The sequence below is a fragment of the Mercenaria mercenaria genome, chromosome 10 (genome assembly GCF_021730395.1).
Source record: "Mercenaria mercenaria strain notata chromosome 10, MADL_Memer_1, whole genome shotgun sequence".
Lineage (NCBI taxonomy): Eukaryota > Metazoa > Mollusca > Bivalvia > Venerida > Veneridae > Mercenaria > Mercenaria mercenaria.
In genome coordinates this window covers 64779921-64806435 of record NC_069370.1, presented here as the reverse complement: position 1 = coordinate 64806435, position 26515 = coordinate 64779921, and the positions used below count along the sequence as shown (strand labels likewise).

General features: G+C 35.5%; 2 protein-coding genes across 3 annotated transcripts in view; one reads left to right on the top strand and one right to left on the bottom strand.

The window, feature by feature from the left end:
- LOC123561389 (nuclear envelope integral membrane protein 1-like) overlaps positions 1-15245 on the top strand; it is a 47704-nt gene extending 32459 nt beyond the window's left edge. Inside the window, exons 8-9 of one of the 2 annotated variants that reach the window (XM_045353730.2) lie at positions 618-779; positions 7170-15245. In XM_045353730.2, coding sequence (XP_045209665.1) covers positions 618-779; positions 7170-7320 — 313 coding nt within the window. In that variant the 3' untranslated portion in view covers positions 7321-15245. Of the gene's footprint in view, positions 1-617; positions 780-5718 lie in introns of both variants that reach the window. The other variant, XM_045353729.2, reaches the window with a different exon arrangement.
- Positions 15246-16522: 1277 nt separating this feature from the next.
- On the bottom strand, positions 16523-26243 carry LOC123560244 (collagen alpha-1(XII) chain-like). Its single transcript, XM_045352481.2, has 8 exons — positions 26153-26243; positions 24797-24937; positions 22916-22995; positions 22133-22204; positions 20575-20782; positions 19852-19937; positions 18161-18311; positions 16523-16850 (listed from the first exon to the last, which is right to left on the bottom strand). Exons 1-8 carry the CDS (start codon positions 26226-26228, stop codon positions 16537-16539), a joined length of 1128 nt encoding a protein of 375 aa, XP_045208416.2. The 5' UTR covers positions 26229-26243; the 3' UTR covers positions 16523-16536.
- Between the last annotated feature and the right edge of the window lie 272 nt (positions 26244-26515).

The window sequence follows — 26515 nt, the reverse complement described above, 5'->3', positions numbered from 1 at the left end:
ATGAACCTTGAATTAATTGACATTGTGATAATTGATGGTGTCCACTAAATAACTTAAGCAATTCTTATCAGATGTTCACCAAACACCAAGTCTGAAACGTCAATGTTAACAGGTATATTATCTTGGCCAAGTTCGATAACCAAGTGGATAGTCTTTGTTGCTCTGGAGTTATGGCCCTTGAAAGTCAAAGTTGAGAACATTGACTGCTGGGTTATCAAAATAAACTAATTCAGTTATGAATACATGGGTAAGCATTATTTTCTGGGGTTGTTTTGTTTAAATACGTAAAACTTCAGTCACCACTGATAACATTCTGCTGCACACAAAAGCAATAATAACAGTTCTTTCATACACAGAAAAAACAGCCAAACAAAGATATGTTCAATTGACATTTATAAAAATAACACACCTAATCATTTGAAATTATAATGTAAAGTTATGTCTTTCAATTATCAACTGTGAAATCTATAGTGGCATCCTTGCACATTGAAGTTTGCTGTGTATTGCTATGGTTGTTGTTGCTTAGTGACAGAAGTATAAATTTCTGACATTAAATAATTTGAAATTATTGTATCTAAATTTACCTTAAAAAATTGTTATGTGCTTTTTTTTTACAGGTACAGATTTTTTCCTCCAAAGATAAAGCTTCTAACTGAAGAGGAATATATTATTCAGGGTAATCTAGAGACCAAGAGAGAACTTGACAAGCTACGAGACTACTGTCGTAGTCCTGATTGCCAAGCTTGGAAAATTATCAGCAAACTTAAAAGCCCACAAAGGTAAAAAAAGGATTTCAAAAATAAATTTAGCGTATTTAACCCTTAGTTGCTGGCAGCAAGTGACTTTGCATTTGCGACCAGTGCAGACCAAGATCAACCTGCACAATCATGGTCTGCACTGTTTGCTATTCAGTCAGTAGATTTTCAGTGAACACTCCTTTAAATAATAACTGATGCTGCCCAAATTGAATGACGGACCAGTCCATTTTATAGATTTAGCAGGGTAAGTGTTAAGTGATGATCCTTTGAAGCTGCTAGAATTGTTCTGACTGCTGTATCTTATATTTTGACTATCCCCCTGTATACAAAGTACATGGTGGCAATATTAGAGTCAAGTAGTGATGGGCAAATCGGTTAGATTTGCCAACCGATTAATCGGCATAATCGGACAAGCCAACCGATTCGATTAATCGGATATAATCGGATAATCGGTTGCTCTAGTTGCGTATCTATAAATTCACCTCACAGTGTATGTTTTTTGTCATTACTTAAAGAAAAAAACCACACAGACATCAAATATCCTATTTCTTTAGTATCCCTTCATAAACACAAGTAAGTTAACAGCATAAAAGTAAAGTATTTGTGAAGATAGTAAACTTCAAATCAGGTACTCGTCTTAATTTCACAAGGGACTTTTCCAGTGATATTGTTATTAAATTAAACTTATTTATTAATCCTTAGTTAACGACTGGAATGATTTCAATCCCACAAAAGCAAAAAATGAAAATTCCTTTGCTAATATGCTTGCGTAAGTCTTACGGCATGCAATGCATACTGCCATACTAATGTCAAGAGTTTAGGTTGTTGGTTTTCCCGACTTAATTTTGCAAAAGCCATATATCTTCCAAAATCTGGGTGATCACAGATGTCTTCAGTTTCTTCGAGACTTTGGAGGAAGCCATTTTACGTAGAGTAGTTTCCCTTGGCGTAACTGCCCCAAAGAACAGTAAATACCAGAAAGAAAAAGGTCAGAAACAACTAAATTATCTGTTTAGGGTGCCAAGTAATTAATCGGTCAGGGAAAAAGTGAAGTCGGCGATTGCGCTCATGAATGCAATGCCGACGATTATTCGATTGTCGCCGACTGTCGGCCCGTCGGTCAAGCATGTCATTCCTGTCACTGTGTCTGCATAATATCTTCTTAACCACTGGAAAAATTTTCATAAAGCTATCAATTATTAACATAATCAAAACAACAAGCAGTGCACAATCCAGGTCACTAGGTCCAAGGTCAAAGACACACTTGGAGGTCTAAAGTCAGATAGCTTAACTTTGTGTTTGCTCAATATTTTCTAAACCACTTTGAGATTTTATTGAACTAATATCAAATGTTTACCTTACCAAGACGATGTGCAGAACACACAACCCAGTTCACTAGATCTAACATCAAGGTAACACTTGGAGGTCATGGGTCAGACACCTTAACTTTGTTTCCTTTCAAAATCTTCTTTACCACTTTTAAGATTCTCATGAAAGATGCATCAGTTGTTTATCTCAGCAAGACAATGTGCAGAGAAGGCAACCCAGGTCACTAGGTCCAAGGTCAATGTCACATTTTGACAACAATGATCAAATTCACCATGTCCACAGCATATCTTATAAACTGCTATGAAGATTTACATATAAGTTACAATTTTGTTATTTACCCCATCAAGATGACATGCAGAGCGCACTTCCCAGGTAGTTAAATCCAAGGTCAGTGTCACACTCAGAGGTCAAAGGTCAAATAGCTTTAATTTGTGTCTGCTACATATTTCTAAACCACAGGGAAGTTTTTCATACAACTAACATCAGTTATTTACATCATCTAGATGACATGCAGAGGGTACAACCCAGGTCACTAGGTCCAATCTGAAGGCCAAACTTGGAGGGCAAAGGCGACTTCACAACATTTTTACTTTCCGTGTACTGTAGCCACATCAGGGGATATTGAGCGCCTTTAGTGATAGGTGTAGTTTATATTTGGATAAAAGATTCAAACTGAAATTACCTAAGTTTCCCTTTGCACTAATTTTTATATGCCAGAAGGGTGCTTATTATGTTTTGACGTTGGTGTCTGTCTGTCTGTCCATCTGTTAGCAATTTCGTGTCTGCCCTGTAACTCTTGAACCCCTTGAAGGATTTCAAAGAAACTTGACACAAATGTTCACCACATAGAGACGACATGCAGAGCGCATATTTTGGATGGCTCATGTAAGGTCACACTTACGGGTCAAATGTCGCATGACTGTTTCATGTCCGCCCTATAACTCTTGAACTGCTTGAAGGATTTTGAAGAAACTTTACACAAATGTTCAACACATCAAGCAAGATGATGTGCAGAGCGTATGTTTCGGATGGCTTACATCAAGGTCAAGGTCACACTTAGGGGTCAAAGGACACCTTTGGGTGTATCTTGCTCCCCATTGCGGTGCTCTTGTTCTTTATCTGGCTGTATCAACCTTGTTAGGTTATGATGTAAAGCAAAAAATTGAATTGGTTGTTGACAACTTGCCATCAGCAAGGTGAATTTTCTCCACAAAAGTCTGTATGTCTTGTCTTAGGTCCACCATTAATATATTTTGGGAATGATCTTTTAAGATAGTTCTGCATAATTGAAACAAATAGTAACTAAGTTCTTTAATGTAGAATATTATTTAACCATATTTTTTCAAAGCAGCTTTGTGACAGAAGAAAAAAGATGGGTACCATATTTTGGGTTGTATAGGTTGCACTTTTTTACTCATTTTTGCTGCCTGAAAAAGTTCCTGCAAGTTAAACTACAGAACATTGCCAGCAGAATTTTTTCGAAACAATTTTCTAGCCCTTGCACTTGCAAAAATTAGGTGCATTTGTTACAAACAAACAAAATGGTAAAAGAAGTTCAATTTCGGCGACATTTCAATGAATAGCAGTTATTTTCAGTAAGGAAATTCGTAAATATCCCACACAGGCCATTAAAGTTAGGAATGACTACAATTCAATGCCGTACTTGCAGTTTGAATTATGTTTGTATCTACTTTCGTTTTACTGGACGCCATTGACAGGTACTTTACATGTACACCTGGTTGGATAATAATATATAATAATTCTGTGTGTAATAAAAGCCAATGCGTAGAAAAAGTAAGCATTTTATAAAGTTTATAAAGTTCAGGGATACCATGAAGACAGGTTAGGTTACATAAATATAACTTACTTGATGCTTTTGATAAATTTGGACAAGTTAAAACCTTGTTTGGGTCATTTATTTCAACTTTAAAAATAATTTAGAACAGCTTGCTGTCTCAGAACTTCTGGTTTCTAGTTGACTTGTCCAATACAGAACTCACAAGGGATGTAGAGTATTTTTAAGAGAGAAAAGCTATCTACATGTATTTGGCTTACAGCGAAAAGATGCCCACAGTGCACCTGGTGTCTTTCTTCATCATCAGAAAGTCACTATATGATTGACATTTTATAGTAGAAACTGTCATTTCAGGGAAAACAAACTGAAATTTTATACTCTTTATAGCCTAAATATTATAGAATAATACAGAATTGGAAAAATAAGCTATTTATAATATTATGTCTTTGATCTTTCTGAGAAGTACATTTTTCTAGGACAATGATTTTTTTGCTGTACAACTGTAGGTGCCATGAGAAAACCAACATAATGCATTTTGTCACCTCAACGCGAAACTAGTCTATGTGTATGTAGAAATAGAAGCAGATAGACTAGTTTCGCGTTGAGGCCACGATTTGCGACCAGCATGGATCCAGACCAGCCTGCGCAACCACGCAGTCTGGTCAGGATCCATGCAGGTTAACAGTTTCTCTAATTGCAATAGGCTTTGAAAGTGAACAGTATGGATCCTGACCAGACTGCGTGGATGCTAGTCGCAAACACAATATGTTGGTTTTCTCATTAGCCGCTTTATTTCTTGGATTTTATGCTTGAGGAAATCCACAAAAATTTAATCTCAACAAACCAATAAACCTTACACTCATTTTATATCCACGAGTTCACATTCGCACAAAATAGCAGTTGTCACCAAAACTATGAAATTTCATATCTACAGAATTGTTTTCAGAGTTTTTATTTTAGTGAATTTAAGCAAGTAGGAAGAAAGCTGTCAATTTTAAAATGAAAGATAGGTGAACAAAACACATAGTTGTTTAGTGTAATTTCGAATTTAGCACACATTAAAATCAAATTTTTTTTTTAGCTGTATTTAAAAACTGGAATCTGTTCATGATGACTGTAAACTTCTTGCAAGGTATGGTTATTTTGGCAAGAGTTCAAGGATATTTAAATAAACAGTAGCACTTCCAGAATATTTATTTTCATGATAATGAAGCATGAAAACAGAATCCATGGCAAAATTTCTGATTACACAGCAGGTCAGGTGTGCAAAATCATTAGAAATATGCATGTACATAAATTTTAATATTTGAGCCGTGCCATGGGAAAACCAACATAGTGGGTGTGCGACCAGCATGGATCCAGACCAGCCTGCGCATCCGCGCAGTCTGGTCAGGATCCATGCTGTTCGCTAACAGTTTCTCCAATTCCAATAGGCTTTAAAAGCGAACAGCATGGAGCCTGACCAGACTGCGCGAATGCGCAGGCTGGTCTGGATCCATGCTGGTCGCACACCCACTATGTTGGTTTTCCCATGGCATGGCTCATTTGTTAAGCTGATGTTTCTTATCATAAATGTAAGTAAGAGGTGAAAAATAATTTCTGTAACTGTCACAGTTATAATTGGAATGATTTAATTTTTCCTTGCACTTATAAGTTATTGTCCTGAATCTTCCATTTGAGGAAATCAAAATTACTTGTAATTTCTTGTAATAAAAATATTTACTTTAAATTATTTTCAGCTGTGAATTCCATGCTTTCCTTTGATTTTTGATGTGTATAGCTTTAGTTAAAACATGCTACAGGTGTATTTTCTTATAATTGAAATATTTCTTGTAGATTTGCAGAATTTATTATGAATGGGACATGGCACATATCAGAGGCAGAAATGTACGAGCATGAGACCCATGATGACGTGCCATTGGCTGACAGTGACCCACCCTCTGACACGGAATCTGAACTAGTATTTGTTCTTGGTTCTCCGTCGAGGACAGTGCGTGCCTCCTTCACCGGAGGATGTTAAATGATGTATATTTGTGTCAGATTCTCCGGCTGTGTGTGTTTGTCGGAGAATAACACAGTACACTACAGGAATTTAACTTTGGACATTATGACTTTGCGCTATTTTGTGTAATAGCTGCAGGTCTTTTTTGTCTTTGTGAACAGTTACAATATATATCACATACCCAAAAATATATAACAAAATATAACAAGCACAAGAAAAAAATAGTTAATGAAAAAAGAATAAAAAGTAACAAAATATTTCATAAATTGTTTAAAGGGCATGCATTTAAGGTAGTAGACCTATAATGATGTATGGCAAATTACTTATTATCCATTATGTAAGTTTGGCATTCTCCCGTCTTTACAGAAAGCCACTTGTTTGTTGATTTACATTACAAAGAATGCTGAATTAATAACACTTAATCACATGAAAATTGCCGAATGTCATTAGAGGACCACTGCCTAATTTTATGGTGTTCTATTATCATAGCGTCACCTCTTTTCTATAAACTATTTAAGACTTTTAATTCTTCACCAGTCTTTGCGACTGAATCTTTGTAAATAAGAACATATTTTATTATTGAAAATTTTGTCACCTATCTTACAGAGCCTGTCATTATTGGCAGTAAAGGGGGGTGGGGAGGGGGAATATCGGAGAGGTTTTGAAGGTCTAAACGTTATCCTTTAATAGGAACTTCAGTAGAAAAACTATTTTGTATTTTAAACTAAATTGTGCATTTAATTGACCTCAGCAGGAAATGAAACAATTGTTACTGTATTTTTATAGAGAAGCAGATGCGTAAGTTTCATTCTTAGTTGGCATTACATAGTTACAGTGTTCATGTATTGTTTTTGTTTTGAAATTTTATTATTGTTCCAATAGCTTTTAATAGTAGTTACGAATATTACTCATCACCATGTGATATGTAGAATTCAGTAATATAAATTTGTCAAAGCTTTAGTAAATCGGCTTTCAGGGTGAGAACATGCTGAGATTGTAATACAGTTACACTTGTCTTCTAAAGGCCACCTTCAGAGAAATGAAAAAATCAGTGGTATTTGTTAAAAGGGAAAGTCTTAAAAGAAGTAAAAATACACTGTTCATGATTAAATGGGAAGAGAAAAAGGGGGACTTTTCAAAGTTTTGCAGTTACAGTCTTCATTGTGGAGGTGTCTTTGGTACAAGTTGGACTGTATAGACATAAGAAGAAACTTAGAAAAGCTAGGCAGTATGAAACAGTTGAAATTACTGTTCAGTTAATTCAGTAGTGTTTGTTTTGCTATAGATTTGCAGACTTTGTAGAAGGCAATTCATGGCATGTAACAAATGAAGAATTGTTGGAGTACGACTCTGGACCAGATCCGACACCGCCACACTTGATCAGCGATGAAGATGAGGATGAAGAGGAGATGGATTTCATGTTGAGCTCACCATGAACTTGATTCCGAATGATTTCTAGTCAGATGAAAGAAAAATGGCCTTGACATGTTCATGAGAATATTTTCCAGGATGCAAATTGAAAACTTGTGCTCTCTATGGGTGGTTCATTCATTAGGCAGTCAGTGACAGAAGTATAGCTTTACTGTTTAATCCGCCTTCTCCATAACAAGGTTTTTCCTTGACATCTTAAATATATGTCATCAGTGCTCATAGTAAGAACTCCAATAGTGGTAAAAGAATCTTAATGAATTTTTTATGAATTTTTAATTTGTTATCAAAAACACTTTTGATAGAAATTTCCACCACTTTGAACACAAAAAAACTTTCATGATATGAGCCGCACCATGAGAAAACCAAAATAGTGCATTTGTGAATAGCTGGGATCCTGACCAGTCTACGCAGACGTGCAGGCTGGTCTGGATCCATGTTGGTCGCAAATACACTTATGTTGGTTTTCTCATGATGCGGCTCACATTTGTGTTCACACATATCATAAAGCAACACTTATCTACAAGTAAACATTTAGTACAATTTCCTAGGGGAAAAAAATCAAAAAATTTATGGACTAGAATTTTACACTGGAAAATATACATTTTTAACTGTAAAGTTGATGTAATTAAGTACAGTATAAAAATTAAGTTCCTGTGATCATACTTGGAGATATTTAGAACAGTGTGAAGAAATTCATGAAGACTCCTGGTATGGATTTGATGGATAAAACAGTAGATGCTTAGTGAAGCTGATCCGTCCATTATAAACTCAGAGAAGTGATAATCTATGTTTTAATAGATATTGTTTTATTCTTGCCGCAAATCTTTGGCACCAAGGACACTTTATGCTCATGAATGACTCCTATTGCAAATCCATTATTTTTATAGGTTTTCTATTAATCAGATTAAATTTATTATAACTCACCATGAAAGGCACTTCTTGATTTGTCTTATTTAGTTAATTCTAAATATTTAGCTTCCATAAACATTATGTTTTCTTCTAGAACGTGTACTTTTTCAACAGTTTTGAATTATAAGGTGCTGTGTTCTTATGTGAGAACATTCACATAATTTCTAACTGTTAAACAAATACGCTACTCCATTTTCACAGAATAACACAACCTTTGCCAAAATTCATTTCATTTGATGTGTTGTGCTTTTTGTTGCATGTTTAGCTCACCAGGATCTAAAGGACCAGGGTCAGTCTTTTGGGATCATGTAGCATTTTTCTATCTGTAGGCAGTGTTTCTTTGGACAACTTTTTCTTCAGAACTATAAAACGGAATTTAAAAAATTTGTCTGGAATGTCATCTCTTCGAAAGCTTACAGTTCATGGCCCAACATTGGTATTGTCAACTGCACTAAATCTCCAGCATGTCTGTTTTATTAGCTCACCTGTCACATAGTGACAAGGTGAGCTTTTGTGATCACCCGTCGTCCGTCGTCAGTCCGTGCATGCGTCCGTCCATCCGTCAACAGTTTCTTGTCTGCACGATAGTGGTTTCATTTATGATTTTATTTTAACCAAACTTGCACACAACTTGTATCACCATAAGATCACAGTTCCTTTCTTAAACTGGCCAGATCCCTTTATGGGTTCCAGAGTTATGGCCCCTGAAAGGGCCAAAATTAGCTATTTTGACCTTGTCTGCACAATAGCAGCTTTATTTATGATTTGAATTTTACCAAACTGGCACACAACTTGTATCACCATAAGATCTTGGTTCCTTTCTTGAACTGGCCAGATTCCATTATGGGTTCCGGAGTTATGGCCCCTGAAAGGGCCAGAATTAGCTATTTTGACCTTGTCTGCACAATAGCAGCTTCATTTATGATTTGATTTTAACCAAACGTGCACACAACTTGTACCACCATAAAATCTCGGTTCGTTTCTTGAGGGGCCTCCGTGGCCGAGTGGTTAGAGTCGTTGACTTCAAACCATTTGCCCCTCATCGATGTGGGTTCGAAACCTCATTTGGGGCGTAGAATTCTTCACGTGAGGAAGCCATCCAGCTGGCTTGCGGAAGGTCGGTGGTTCTACCCAGGTGCCCGCTCGTGATGAAATTGTGCACGGAGGGGCACCTGGGGTCTTCCTCCACCATTAAAGCTGGAAAGTCGCCATATGACCTAAAATTGTGTCGGTGCGACGTTAAACCCAACAAAATAAATAAAATCGTTTCTTGAACTGGCGAGATTCCATTATGGGTTCCAGAGTGATGGCCCCTGAAAGGGCCAGAATTAGCTATTTTGACCTTGTCTGCACAATAGCAGCTTCATTTATGATTTGAATTTAATCAAACTTGCACAAAACTTGTGTCACCATAAGATCTCGGTTCCTTTCTTGAACCGGCCAGATCCCATAATGGGTTCCAGAGTTATGGTCCCTGAAAGGGCCAAAATTAGCTATTTTGACCTTGTCTGCACAATAGCAGCTTCATTTATGATTTGATTTTAACCAAACTTGCACACAATTTGTATCACCACAAGATCTTGCTTCCTTTTTTTCAACTGGCCAGATTCCATCTTGGGTTCCAGAGTTATGGCCCCTCAAAGGTCCAAAATTGGCTATTTAGGCTTTTGCAGCCATATAGAGACTTCATATATGGTTTTATTTGGTACAAACTTCCAAAATATCTTCAACAACAATAAATCTTGAATTCTATGACAAATCAGATCCAATCATGTTCCAGAGTTTTTTTTTTTATATCCGATTACCTCCACTGATTGTAATCAAAATGGATTTATATCAGTAAGTACTTACAGGACTTACTTGAAATTTCATTATTGTTATTACTTGGACTGAGACAATCAGGGTAGATAACTATGGACTGAATTTATGTCAAATTACCTCCCTTTATTTCAAATTAAAATTGTTATATCTCCATAACTAACGAAGATACTGATCTGAAATTTCATTTATGTCAACAGATTTATTTGGCAGATCGTTCTTTTGTCCACTTACAATTAATTTTTTTTTAATTACTTCCAATTTACGTTACTATGAATAGCTTATTTTAGTAACTTTTTTATTATTGGCCCTAGGGAAAACACGACACCAGTTTTCTGTTGTACAACATGGATGGTACCTCCAATTTTTAGGTGTATTTTAACATATCTATACCTTGTAAGATTTTTTTTTTTTGGTTTAATTCCTTCCCTTTGTTGTTCCTTTCCTTTGGACTTAGATATTTTTTCTGAGGACCTTCTTGTCCTCAAGTGCAATGATAACAGGTGAGTGATATAGGCCCATCATGGCCCTCTTGTTGATAATGCAATCTGCCTAAAAATGTCTTTATACAGTAGGTTATAAGCTATTTGCAAAGATACTGTGAGACTTTGGGAATGCAGTATCATTCTGCAAGGGAAGGAGGGGTGTATTTCTTCAGGCAGAGCTAACCATTCTTTTGTTATGTATCTACTCTTACAAGTATTATGTAAATGATATATTTGTGATCTTTAACCTGAATAAGACTAAAAATGTGGTTGTAAATGAACTTTTTACCATAATGATACACATTAAAATGGTGATAAAAAAGAAGTTGTGGACTCGAAATGAAATTTGGAACAAACAAAAAATTGATATTAATACATGAAAAGAGGTTATATGTCTGTGGAATAATTTCATGAGGGCATAGCCTGAGTGAATTATTCTGCTGACGTATAACTGATTTCGAGTGTATTAATTTAAGTAAAACACGATTTTTTTATATTTCTAATATGCCCTTTATCGAAAACAGTAGTTACTGTAAAAATATAGGCTTCTTGGTCGCCAGAAAGACATTGACGTAATCTCATGTTAACATGACATCATTTATCTTGTGTAGGCAGTTGTTATTTTCAGCTTGATGCTATAAATTTAGAAAAGATTAGTAACTTGATACTCTTCATACAGAACCACAAATTTGTTTTTGTTGCATTTTTATTTTTTTTTTCTCTACAGTTAATAGTTAATGGTAGTAATGAAGAATAAAGAAGTTTCAAGTTAAAGGTTACTTAAAATTGTAAAAGAAGATATTTTACCCAGTTCTTTGTAAATGTTACAGTTCATTTATTGAATTTTTTAGTTCAGGCGGCATATTTTTGTTTTATCAACAAAATTTCTTTGTAATTTGTCATTTACTGTTAAAACGATAAGTCTGTTGCCAAAGATACTTGATATCATATAATGAGCTCTGGCCTTGCCAGCTTTCATCTCAGAAAGGCGTTTATTTTGTCCATTGCTCAGTTTGTAACTCAACATTAATTTTGTTTGTATGCATGCTTGTAAAAACTATTGTATGATGGGTTTGAAACTGAACGGCATTTAGAATATGTTGGGAAGTCATCCAGCTACTACTTCGCTACAGACAAAGTAAAAAGTATGGAAGGTTAATGGTTGTAACCAGGTGCCTGCTAGTGCCTAAAATAATTTGTGGACGGGCATCTGGAATATCATCCACCATCAACTGTGGGAAAGTAGCCATATGACATATAATTGTGTTGAAGACATGTGAAAGATACTTTGTTCAAACACATGAGACAAACACTTTCTCTTGGTTTTGCATCTTTTTCATGGTTTTGACCAAATTTTTTTTAATCATGGTGTAGTTCCGTACAAAAGGACTCCAGATTTTTTTCATCTTTCACTTTGAAATTGCTGTTGTATAATGTTTCAACAATTCACTGAAAAAAAACTTGTATTAAAGGGTTGTAATAAATACTGATACATGTAGTAGTTTTCATAGAGGGAAACATAGGTAGTAATTGTACAAAGATTGTATTTATTGTTTTATTAGCTCACCTGTCACATAGTGACAAGGTGAGCTTTTGTGATCACCCTTCATTCGTCGTCAGCCCGTCCGTGCGTCAACAATTTCTTGTCTGCACAATAGTGATTTCATTTATGATTTTATTTTAACCAAACTTGCACACAACTTGTATCACCATAAAATCTTGGTTCCTTTCTTGAACTGGCCAGATCCCATAATGGGTTCCAGAGTTATGGCCCCTGAAAGGGCCAAAATTAGCTTTTTTGACCTTGTCTGCATAATAGCAGCTTTATTTTTGATTTGATTTTTACCAAACTTGCACACAACTTGTATCACCATAAGATCTTGGTTCCTTTCTTGAACTGGCCAGATTCCTTTATGGGTTCCAGTTAAGGACCCTGAAGGGCCAGAATTAGCTATTTTGAACTGTCTACACAATAGCAGCTTCATTTATGATTTTATTTTAATCAGACTTGCACACAACTTGTATTACCATAAGATCTTGGTTCCTTTCTTGAACCAGCCAGATCCCATAATGGGTTCCAGAGTTATGGCCCCTGAAAGGGCCAAAATTAGCTATTTTGACCTTGTCTGCACAATAGCAGCTTCATTTATGATTTGATTTTAACCAAACTTGCACACAACTTGAATCACCATAAGATCTTGATTTCTTTTTATACGCCCGAAGGCACATATTATGTTATCGCCTAGGTGTCCGTCTGTCTGTTGGTTAGCAATTTCCCTTCAGCTCTGTAACTCTTGAATCCCTTGAAGGACTTCAAAGAAACCTGACACAAATGTTCACCTCATCGAAACGACATGCAAAGCGCATGTTTCGGATCCTTCTTGTCCTTAAGTGCAATGATAACAGGTGAGCGATATAGGGCCATTTTGGCCCTCTGGTTTTCTTTTTTTGCTTGTCATAGAGCAAATTATTTTATTTATGCACTATGTATATGTTTTGTTTCATTGTAATTGTGAATTTTTGCTTAAAATAGTGATCAGTATTCCTGTCTTCTTTTGTTGTTAGCTCGACTATTCGAAGAATAGTCTAGCTATTCTACTCACCCTGGCGTCGGCGTCGGCGTCACACCTTGGTTAAGTTTTTGCATGCAAGTACATACAGCTCTCATTTAAAGGCATATAGCTTTGAAACTTATTTATTCTTTTTCTAGGTCAATTACCAACCTCACTGGGTCAAGTTCCATAACTTTAACATGTATTTTGAGCAAATTATGCCCCCTTTTGGACTTAGAAAATTCTGGTTAAAGTTTTACATGCAAGTTACTATCTCCAAAACTAATGCAGATATTGAATTGAAACTTCACGTGTCTTCGGGGTTATAAAACTAGTTGATAGCACCAAGTCCCATAACTCTGACCTTCATTTTGGCCAAATTAGGCCCCCTTTTGGACTAAGAAAATTCTGGTTAAAGTTTTGCGTGTAAGTACATACAGCTATTACTAAAAGGCATATAGATTTGAAACTTATTTTTTCTTTTTCTAGATCAATTACCTACCTCACTGGGTCAAGTCCCATAACTCTGACATGTATTTTGGCCAAATTAAGCCCCCTTTTGGACTTAGAAAATTCTGGTTAAAGTTTTGCTGCAAGTACATACAGCTATTACTAAAAGGCATATAGATTTGAAACTTATTTTTTCTTTTTCTAGATCAATTACCTACCTCACTGGGTCAAGTCCCATAACTCTGACATGTATTTTGGCCAAATTATGCCCCCTTTTGGACTTAGAAAATCCTGGTTAAAGTTTTACATGCAAGTAACTATCTCCAAAAGTACTACAGATATTAAATTGAAACTTCACATGTGTCTTCTGGGTTATAAAACTAGTTGATAGCACCAAGTCCCATAACTCTGACATGTATTTTGGGCAAATTATGCCCCCTTTTGGACTTAGAAAATCCTGGTTAAAGTTTTGCGTGCAAGTACATACAGCTATTACAAAAAGGCATATAGCTTTGAAACTTATTTATTCTTTTTCTAGGTCAATTACCAACCTCACTGGGTCAAGTTCCATAACTCATAACATGTATTTTGAGCAAATTATGCCCCCTTTTGGACTTAGAAAATTCTGGTTAAAGTTTTACATGCAAGTTACTATCCCCAAAACTAATGCAGATATTGAATTGAAACTTAACATGTTTCTTCAGGGTTATAAAACTAGTTGATAGCATCAAGTCCCATAACTCGGATATGTATTTTGGTCAAATTATGTCCCCTTTCGAACTTAATACTCTTTTGATATTTAACATTTTGGGTAATAATTTCCTGCTTCTGTGACAATATTTCGAATAGTCGAGCTTGGCTGTCTTACGGACAGCTCTTGTTTTAGAAAAATGTTACATTGTCAAAGGTCTGTCCTTGCTCCATCCTTGTCCAATGTTAAAATGTAACACAGTTCAGTTTTGGTACTAGTGGCAAAATTTAAAAATATATTACAAAGCTCTGTATGGCTTACATAGTGGTGTTCTTATAAATATGCTTATTTCATATAATGTTAAATACAAATGTATAAACAAAAAAGATTTTTATCAAAGTAAAATGTCTCCATACCTACCCTGCCTTTAGTTGTCCTAGTTAGGGAGAGAGACAAGAGATATTTTTAAGGCTAACCATATGGGACTGTATATTGGACCTCTGATAGATAAGAAATATAAACTGAGAGATTAGAAAATCTGCTGTTTTCTGGTCTTATTTAGCAATGTATTTAGCAGATTTAGGTTTGTTAGAGAGAATGGCTTTTTAGACTTATGATTTACTAGAAAATTAAGAAAACCTGAAGAAAATTTTAGATAGTATTCAACTCACTTGATACCATAGTGCTATTAGTTAGCTTATATATTTAATGAATATGAGATTTTCTTAATAATTGCAAAGAATTTTATTAAAAAGAGAAAACAATTTATAAATGTTGTGCATTGTATTACCTGAATATTATAACATATTTGCACTGGAAACTCTAACCTTCAGCGGAAATGAAAATATCTTTTCATTTTAACTACCTGTATTTGTGTATCCATGTGCTAGTGTTTTAGTGTTTACATTAAGCAGTATCCTTCCAGAAAGAACTGTTTAAGTAGGCTGATGTATAAATTGATGTTCATTTTGAAAACTTTTACATTTAAAGTTATGTTTTTATCACAATAAAACTAGAAAGTGTTACATTTTATTCTGTTATTATTTCATGATTTTAAATACCATTGTCTCTAAAAATGCGACAGTCCCAGTAGTACTTACACTTTTGTCAATATCAGCTAGATGACATATTCAGTTACTGCTTTCCCAATATTACCAGTGTCCTTAGTGGCTGAGTGGTTAAGGCAGCTGGCTTAGAATCATTTCACAGCCCCTCACCATTTAAAACTTCACTTGGGGTGTAGAATGCATTGAGGAAGCCATCCAGTTGTATTACGGAAGGTCGGTGGTTTTAAGCTCCACTGGTTTTTATGTGCCGGTCCGTCTGTCTGTCCGTTAGCAATTTCCTGTCCGCTCTGTAACTCTTGAACCCCTTGAAGGACTTTAAAGAAACTTGGCACAAATGTTCACTACATCGATGCGACGTGCTGAGCGCATGTTTTGGATGGCTTGCTCAAGGTCACAGGACCTTCGGGCGTATATTGCACCGCATTGTGGCGCTCTTGTTGGAATGTGGCTTTACCTTTTGGGTATTAATCCTTGTTTAGAGGCATCAACTTCTATCTGAAATAGAGTTTGAGTGACTTATCTTTCTTACATGAAATTTAAATCGAACTGAAAGTGGACAGTCTTGGATCTAAAACTGTGTCACTGGGCAAAGTCATAGAAAACCATGTTGCAACTCCGGAGTCCACATTTCATGGTCTACATGAAACATGTCTAGCTTGAAACTAGATCTTCTTTGATCAAAACTAGTCATTGTAAAATCTAGTATCAAAAGGTCGTATTTTCTACATGAACTTGTTTAGAGGTCAAATACCTTGTGTACATCAAACGTTGTTTAGAAGTTTTGTCTATGAAATCTAGGTTTGAAATTTGAAACTAGGTCATCGAAAACTAAGTCGTAGGAAAACGTTAGTACTCCAGGGGCAGTATTTTCTACCTGATCTACATGATCAAGGCCTCGACAAAATGTTTTAATGAATTCTAAGTTCTGTTTGAAATTGGTTATGGTATGTCAGATAAGCGATCTAGGGCCTAAATTGTTTATTGTGACCAATTGGCCAATGCAAATGCTTTTTGGCCGGAATAGCTTCGGAGTTTGCGGTGACTACCGTTTTTCCTTCAGAAAACAAATATAAGCGCTTGCATACGCTGAAACATACTGTGAGCATCTTATCTTAGTTGGGCCAGAAATACAAAATGATCCAGGAAACACACGTAATCATTACTTTACTGTTGGTATTTTAGGTTTGTTTGACTCTGTTGTAAAACCCATGAGCAAAAAATAACACGAGATCAGCAACTTATCGCACTTCTATTCACATAGATTAGATGCAATGGCGCTTACAATATAAGGCAGTGTGTTGAAATATTTGACGTTATATACGTGTCCCTGTTTCACATACTGGAGAAGTTCCTGCGAGTCGGCGTTTGGTCCGACACCGACAGCAATAATAGTAACACCGTCGTCTTGTAGTTTTTTAGCCTCGTTAACGGCGAGGTCTGGTATGTCGGTTCCACCGTCAGTAAGGATGATTACAACATCTTTGGCGTTAGGCCGGGCACCATGCCTGGCTGTAAGGACAGAACTGTGTACGAGATAAAACGCAGCGTGTGTTCCAGTAGAGCCTGCAATAAATGACGAAGTTAAAAAACGCAGGTATAAATATTTGAGCTTGAAGCTTTTTTAAGTCACTCTCAAGTCCAGTACTGGTGTTAATCGAGGTTGTGTGATCATGACCGCAGGGCGGTAGGGTGGAGATCAAACCAACGACCTGCTTATACAGCCGCTGACAGTTACCACAATACCACCGCTATCCTTTACTCAGTAATTACCCGGATAATTACTTATTATAATAAAACTGTAAGTGAAATATAAATTTGGAAACGCGTGAAGCGTGTGAAACTTACCCCCCCCCCCCCACGCCCCCACACACCCCTCAAACACACACAAACACACAACACGCTGCCAAACCTCGCGACCCCAATACGGATTGACTGATTACTTAGTACTATAAATACACGTAGGTAGAAAATTGCTGCATACGATCTTAGTTTCCTTTTACTATTAAAGGGCAAGGAATACTTGACAATAAGTTGATTTTATATGAAAGCCATTCTCAAGTCTTTCGACATTGTGTCTGAAATCATTAGTCCTCCACCTCTGATTCATGTGGGGAAGTTGGCAGTTACTTGCGGAGAACAGGTTTGTACTGGTACAAAATCCAGGAACACTGGTTAGGTTAACTGCCCGCCGTTACGTGGCTGAAATACTGTTGAAAAACGGCGTTAAACCTAAAACAAACAAACAAACAAGTCTTTCGTAACGCTGGCTGAAAGCATTTTTAAAATTGGACCACTATTGAAAAAAAAGATATGACAGTTTAAAAGTTAGGAAAATGGCTGATTATGGAGGCAGCCATTTTAGTGTGTTTATGACGTCATTTACACACTACTGAATTCTTTTTATAGCAAACAATCTTTTAAATAGAATGATTTCTTATGTTTCTTGAGTGTTATATGTAAAACACGGTATTTTTTTTCATTATAGCTGAAAAAAGTAGAATTACATTGGTAAATAAATACAGCTCAAATATGTGTCTAGAAATTTAACAAATCCGCCCATTTTGCTTTTTCTTGCAATGGAAACAAAATGGCCATCATTTCGTTCAAATATTTAGATGCTCACAGCATTCTCATTTTTAAGCCAGTTTCGAAAATTCTTCCGATTCTTTAAATTATTTAAGAAATCCTAGCAGACGGAATCAACATAAGAACAAATTTGCCTTTCTCTTAATAAAGTGAACCGACTTACATGTGATTTTTTTTTTCGCCGCGTAAAAATGAATCAGTTGTAACTATTTTAAAACATTTATCACATACATGTAAATGGTGGTAACAAATACCAAAGATATATTTAAATAAGTTAATACATTTACCACGGACATAAGGGATATTAATTGCGGCATTCTCTAGGTCTCGAACAGACGTATGGTCAGTAAGGTACCACTCAACCCGCGCCGTGTCACTGTATTCCACCACGGCGACAAGGGAGTCCATAGGTCCTATTGTCAAACCAGCGATCAGTTTCTGCAAATTTGAAATTAAAATAGCTTAATCAAAAGTTCTGGGGAAAAATCAACACAAATGCTTTCTTTCATCTGTTTGATCTGTTTGGGGTTTTTTTTGTTTTTTTTTTTTATTTCTATGTAAATGAGATATGAAACCAAAATTTGTAGTCCTGTTTGGCGCCATATGCTCTTCAATTATGGAGGAAATAAGGATAATAAAAAAGCTTTGACAGCGTAACTTTCTATTTTACATATTTTTTTTCTGAATGGCTGGCGCACGCATAGTTTTATCTTTGACATTTTCCTACAGCTCGATATTGAATAATCCTGACTTTGCATATTATTTACACTTACTGACAAAGACCTTTTTGTTTAAAAAAATGACGTAGTTTCTTGGTCCATCTTTGAGAACAGGAAATCTGGTTCAAAAGCGAACTAAGCCTAGCTATATAGTCGTCAAGGTCGTATATCGACATTTGAAAATGTTCTGCTCGGTGATCAACATTTAATGTAGACCCAGATCTGCAATCGCAGACAAACATACAAAGTAGTCTAGGCGTCGAAGATGTTTAGTTCGGTGATCTCCGGCTATATTATTTTTGGGCGGTTTGTAGATTCGTAATGTACATAAATCAAATGCACACCATTTGCTGAGCGGTTTGTAGATTCAAATAAATCGAACATGTTTGCAGTTTCACTACAGTCTTTTCTTATGCTACAGTGACAGAGCAAAATAAATAATTAGAGCATTCTTAGTTTCAGATGGGAAACCAGCTTTTAACTTAATCATTAGGTAGTCGAACAAATATTTTGGTTGGTTGACCGTTTATACCCCAGAATCTTTTTAAAGAAGTTACATGCATAATAAAGGGAAGTTCCATTTTTTCCATAATATTTTATATTATGGTAGAAATATACATTTATGAATAAATTAATTCCAAAGGACATCGTCATTAGTAGTAAGGAAAGAAACTTTTTATATTTTAATCACAGTTTCGCACTGAGTTACAGCATATCCGTAGTAAAAGCAGAAACTTACTTTCGAATGAATTTCAACTTTGACAATTTCGAAAGTTGAAGTACGATTGCAGACCTAGAACAACATTCAAATACAAATGTATTGTCTTTTTAGAGAAAATGAATGTTGATCTTGACCTGAATAGTCAGCCTGAATTGTTCTGTATTGAATGTCAAACGAGCTGAACAAATCGAATGTAAATCTACGACCAGGATTTTTTTTTTCAAATGTCGATCTACGACCAGGATATTTTTCAAATGTCAATCTACGACCAGGACATTTTTCAAATGTCAATCTACGATCTAGGCTTTTTCTAAGCTATTTGCGGATCTATCTGCGTCTAAATTGAATGTCGATCTACGACCTGAAAAAATGAAAATCAAAGCGAATGCCGATCTTCAGTTGTCAATCTCATAGCCAGCTTCGCACAACTGTTAACATCCTCATTTACGTTACATTTATGTTTTAAATACGTTTTAGGTAGTTGGTGTGAATATGACAAAACTAAATTTTGATTATTTGTTAGTTTAGGTAATACTACCTGAACGAACGTCTTCATGTAGTTATGGTTTACACCTCCCACGCTTGTGGAGCCGTCAAGTACGAAAACTATATCTCGTGAACAGTCTACAACACAATAGTGAGAATATTCATTTCGTACGTAAAACAAATGAAGCTCGTAAACACACAACAGTGTGACAATAGTCAGAATATCCGATTCTTACGTAAAACAAATGAAGCTCGTAAACATTTTGGGATGCAGTCATATCAGTGTGATAATTATCGTGATATCTAATACAAAACTATATTAAAATAATAAATTAATACTATATATTTTTGTTGTGTGTTGAGTCATACCGACAAGAACTAGCTCATATTGCGATTAATGATAGAGAAAACCCCAAGGTGCACCCTTGGTTGTTATTCCAGGCCGACTGGCGAGTGCCTTAGTATAGAATTGTCGATATTCTGTACATTAGCAAGATAGCTTCCCCGCTCGAAATAATTCTACATTCCGTACGGAGTTCCGAACCATCGGTGCGAGGGAGGTGGATCAAAAAGCCACTAAATCACGGAGGCCCTTTGCATATGACTTTCGGAAATGAAGAGATTTCCTGCGAATTACTTAATAAATAAGAATTGTCCAAAACTCACTTGGTCACACTGTTCACATTTGTTTGATTAACAGTTTTTTTAGCATAAATCCGGTGTTGGGTCCCTTTAACATCTGATAAGGTTTAGGTAACATATATCACATTCTTACTATGAAGCGGTTTCAGTGTCGTCGTCGGTAACGTGGTCATCATTGTAGTAGGGGCTGTGGTGGTTGTCATGAATTCCATCGGGTAGTTGCACTTATCTACATCGCAACAGTGAAAACTCAAGTCCCGGCGAACATGTTCGATGGCAGTACCGCCATCACTGCGTTTACCAATGACAGAATGGAAACCCAAACTGAGACCTTCACATGTCTTAAAAATATAACTGCATGTTATCACTACATGAAATTCGTAAATGCATGTGCATGTATTTACATTCATGCCACATTAAATGTAACAAAACAATTTCCCCTACACAACTAAGTAACTTGTATTTCTCGAAATACATGACCCATAGAACCTTAAATAGTTTAAGATTTGCAGCTTACAAAGATATGACTTAATTAATTTGCCAGTTTTTATACCTTCCGTTTTGACATCAGTCTGAATTTCCATCAAAGTAATGAGCATTTGCTTCTACAAGGTATTTAGATAAATGAAATATAATGTAATTAAAAAAGAGTTGTCTAATGACAGCGCGCTCGACTATTTTAAACCATGCCACATACTACTTGCGTACAATTAAATTAAACGTTTTACCTCAATTTTCTAGGATAAAAAAGTGGCTGACTTTTGCAACATTTAAGTCAGACTTGATTTACATAACTGCCGAAATGATTCAAAGATAGGAAGCTTTAGTTTGTATATGCAAAAGATGTTTGACATTTGTAAAAACTGACATGGACTACTGTCGATTAGAAAATAACTGAAATTTGAAATATTTCAGTGTACAGTACATGGCTTGTGTTTATATTATTTCAGTGAAAAGGAAGACTGTAATCTCTTTGGTCTTAGTAATGCACATTTAAAGATAAGAGTTATGAAACCTGTTCTGTAAGATGAACTTATATGCCACAGAATTGTGTACAGTTCCAAAGTATTCAGTAAATAAGTTACTGAAAAATTTTTCACTAAAAAAGGGGCATAAATTTGAAAGATAAAAGCTTGAGTAATGTAACTTGCTCTGTGAAGTCATCTCATAATGCCAAAAACATGAGTCGAGTTTGAAAGCATTTGGTGGAATAACTTTTGATAAACCTGCTTTTACACCTCTGTAAAACTTGTGACGAGTATGCCGACGCCGTCGAAATGGTGACAACAAAAGCTCTGCTATTTGAAATATTTCAAATTGCCGACCAAAAAAATCAACATTTGTCTTATATAAATGCTAGTACGACAATGCAGCATTTCTCTAAAAGATATGAAAATTATAAGCAATACTAGTAATGTGACTCTTTATCAATCCAAAGTATCACTCTTTTGAAGTTTTAATGTGGCACGTCACTTTACAATCTAAAGTTACGATCGTGTAAAATACTGCAGACATTTACAAATTGGATTTTATGCACTTTATTAAGTTACTATTGTTTTCAGAAGCATGCTGCACTAATGTGGCCTACAGGACTGAATGTATGACTGCGTATCACATTAAGCAAAATAACATGATTTTAACTAATGCCGACCGCAAAAAAAGAAAAAAAAAGCGCCATCTACAAATATTACCGTTTTAGATTCGCATGACATTATAAATTCTTTAGAACCGTCTGGATTCTTGTGGGTCTTCTGCATGCAAACCTGAAAAAAAAATCACAATTATCTATACATAATAACATAATACTTGTTTTTAAATGTCACTTGAAAAGGCACACGTTCAGACAGAATTCTTTTCTTGAATACAACTTGAATTATAGTTCACATGTCAAGGATTTAAGCAAAAGAAACGACACAAAAAGACGTTGAGACATACAAAAAAGATCGTGATGTCTGCGGACGCTCTTATTTTTAAGTGACACTACTAGAAAGACAGAATATTTATACATAAAAAGGCCGCGGAATCTTATTACAATATTTTACTCGAAACTTGCGTTCGGTATAGAAACGATATTACACATATGGTGCCTGATGAGAAACATTGCTACGCATTTCAGTGTATTACTAATTTTATATTGCATTCTAAAATACGACTTCTGATACAGGTATAATCTTACTGATTGACGGCTTTCGTAAGTGTTAGTATGATTTGTATGTGCTCAACTTCTAATAAATTATTTGATATTTATACTTGATTTAAGAGATATTTGTCCTTCCAGCTTCTCTGAAGGCAGATTCAAGCAATGTGCTATGCTCTAAAGGTCAGGTGCCTACTCTTCTAAGAATACATTTTGTATAGTACTATTTAAGGATGTAGTATACCGTGTTTCTTAAATTGCGTATGACAGACCGGAAATTGTAAAATGTTTTTCGACTATACTTTCAACGTTGCCTGCAAAAGAAATGCATAGGTACCTCTCCTAGCGCACATGTTTTGGTCGCTGTGCAATTATCTGGACTGCTAACAGCCGTTGGACAATCGTAACATACCAGAGCTGGTTATAAGAGAAAACATCATTTCTGAAGCAACTGCACCTTATGTGTCCATTTTGTAGCGAGAAATGTCCGCTTAGGTCCGCATCCATAAGTACTAATGAATGTTGATAACACTAGGCAATAACATTCTTCAATTAATCCGAGATAAAAAGAAAAAAAGCGCATGTATCGAAAGTATCGTTAATTGAGACATCATAATTTTAGACGTTATATGGCATCAACCTGGAAAAAATATTACACCAATTACACAACCTATTTTTTTTAGTTGAATGTGAAATTTAAACATTCTTGACACGTTAGATATTTATTAATGTCTTAAAATCAGCACAAAATGTGAGTCGCGACGCTCTTTTTAATACAATGGACAGAATTTACTCAAAAGCAGCCCAAAAGCAATATATTATGAACTTTTGTATTTCAACCATTAAAGCACACGTGTTTGATAATGACTAAAATTACATCATATAACAATTGATAATCGCGATTACGGCATCAAGTGTGATATTTTGCCACTCACTTCATTTTTGATAACTTGTTTTAGGCATATTTTTTCCAATCATCTAGAAAGAAATCAAGCACAAGACCTTAATTCTTTAGTTGCCAAGTTTTGAAAAATTCGATAGTTTTAAATTAAACTTTTAAATTGATGGAAAAAAATTGACAAAGTTTTGCACAACTACTTAATACCAAAAACGAAATACAATTCCAAAGGGCAACGATAATGTTTGGTGCAACATTTCTGTAACATACGATCTGGATATATAAAAATTTAACAAAGTCCTGTAAGTATATATACTATTTTACAAATGTGTATTTCAGGCATTTAGGAAAAATTTGCGTTTATTTGTTGATGAATTGTTACGTCTTATGTAGCGTAAAACAACTTCTCTATTTACAAAAATTGTAATTTTTCGAAATAAAATCTAAGTTCATGATGTGGTAATAGTATCTGCATTATTTTTATTTAAGATACTTAAAACATATCATGTACCACTTTTGAAACACATTTGAGGAATGTGTAAACCATCTGAACATTAGAAGCTTCAATAAACGAATTGATAAGATCTGCTGTATAAACGTTAAACCTTTATATGCACGAAGAAATACCCGTTTACCGAACATGGACCCTGACCAGACTGCGCGGATGCGCAGGCTGGTCTGGATCCATGCCGGTCGCAAACGTACTATGTTGGTTTTCTCATGGCGCGGCTCGTTTATGATAATGTGTAACCTCAGAACATAAAGCCTCAATTAACGAAAGATCATGTTACGCATTTGATTAATAAAACAGTATGCACGGAAAATACCCCTATGTTACTCATGTACTTTTCTAGGTTTATCTTCTGCGAATGTTCAGGAACAAGGGGTATAACTAAAGATATTTTATAGCCTCAGGAGTAACTTCCCGTGGAACAAGTAGTGTGTTGTTTTGTAGAGGGGTCAGACAATTCGTTAGTTCCATTGATTATTAATCGAAGATTATTTTGCAAGTTGACGGATATAAAGATATTTTTAATATATGCTTCAACCTGCGACAAGCTAATTGACAATCTAATTAAGCATCCAGCGATAGATATGATGAATGAAGTTGGTTGCTTGCATTAGGATCAGGTAGGAAGTTAGAAAAAATATCATATCGCGATGTTTATAGACTGGGTTCTCAATGAAAAGGATTGCTTAACACTGGTGACCGCTAAGGCAGGTTCAGCTGCTTATCCATTAGGTAAAATAATCTGCTTTATACACATATTGATTACAAATACCATTTAACTTATCATTCACTGAGGTGTCCATACTTACGGCATTGTCCACAAAATCGTTTACAGTTGGCGGAGAGAGCCTGGTCCTGACATAGATCTGGTTTACTGGCGAGGAACAGAGAGCAGGCAGCCGTGTTAAGGTCTTCACAAGCTGGTTGAGCTCCAACAAAATACACCAGAGCTGTCAGTAAATAGAAAACACCAGTTACAGTTAAATATACCTTTAAAATTGTAGTATTTATCCTATCATTCTGATTGTTTTCAAGATAGATGCCACTTAATAAGATAGGCGTAAAGATGTTTTTTTCTTCTTGGAAACTGCTCGGATTAAGTATGCGTTTGTTTACTTTTGTTGAGCGTTAGATAACTTCAATGCAATTTTGCCTACATGACGATTTCCAGCTTACATGGTCTAGGAAAGGGCATATGACAATGAAAATTAGTTTATAAAACCAGTCTCAAAATGCAACATAGCCATTGTTCAGTCAAAAACATCAGCTCAGATCAACCATTTTAAAATGAAAAGTCGATGTACATTTCCGTTCAAACATAAAAATTTGACGGAACATCGTCATTATTTGGCGCTATACAGGCGCGAGAAAGAGTGCTGCCTTTAGTGTTCCGTTTTATATAAAAGACGATTTCGGAATAAAAATGGTATCACAGAACCGTGTTACACCTCATTCACACACTGGATTATCAAACGCACAGAATATCGCAATAGACGACTACGTTTTCCAAAGTTGACGTCAATGGACGTACTTATTACCATTTAAGCATGGTTAATTATCGCGTAGCGTTGACGTCACAAGCACATTTTTCTAAAACTGGTTGTATCCGAAGGGTACTGCGCAACGCATAACATGCATAATTGATTTCGATATTATAAAAAAATTGTCCGTTGAATATAATATTGCTTCGAGAACTCTTTCATCATAGAGGAATATGAGCTTCACGAGAAACCATAATGACCACACATGAAATTAATATGAAAATGGGACGACACTCCAGACACTCCATATCCACACACTTCAATAAGCCGTTTTAAATTAATACATTTGTACGAACAGATGACCTTTCGATCACGCAAGCTTGGGATCTATCTGTCACTAATGACACCTGAATTCTCATGATGGTAATATATATAAGGATCGAATGCCCAAAATGACGAAATTACTTTTCGAAATAACTGTATCTTCAAAATTTATTGTTCAATTTGCATATTTTTTTTCCACGTTTACAATTAATTTTTATCTGATTAAGCTCTCTCCGATGATTTATGTTTAAAAGTCCAATGAATCCATTTTGATACGAAAAATACTTTCTTAAAGCATTAAATAGAGAATTACGTCATGTGAATATTTTGTATGAAAATGACAAATATTAAATATCTTACCAAACAGAAGGTACCTCGACGCCATTTTATACTCCTTATCTGTGTTAGTCAAATTTACACTTGATAAGAGAACCATGTCAGCAAACTTGCCATTTTTAGGCTAATAGTGTCTTCAATGCTTGAATATTTACATTCGTCTGTGATAATATAATAGAAACAATCATATATATGGCATGTTTCTTTATATATCAAAATATTATCATTCAGGGTATCCAGCCACCGACGGTCCCGCTTATTCAATGATAAATATGTCTAAACTAAATTAAACGTCCGTGAAATGGAAGAGGGGGTGTCGATGACTGCCCATGCAAATTGTTGTAAGTGACTTGCACAGTTTATATTTTAATGTCCAGACAGGAGAAG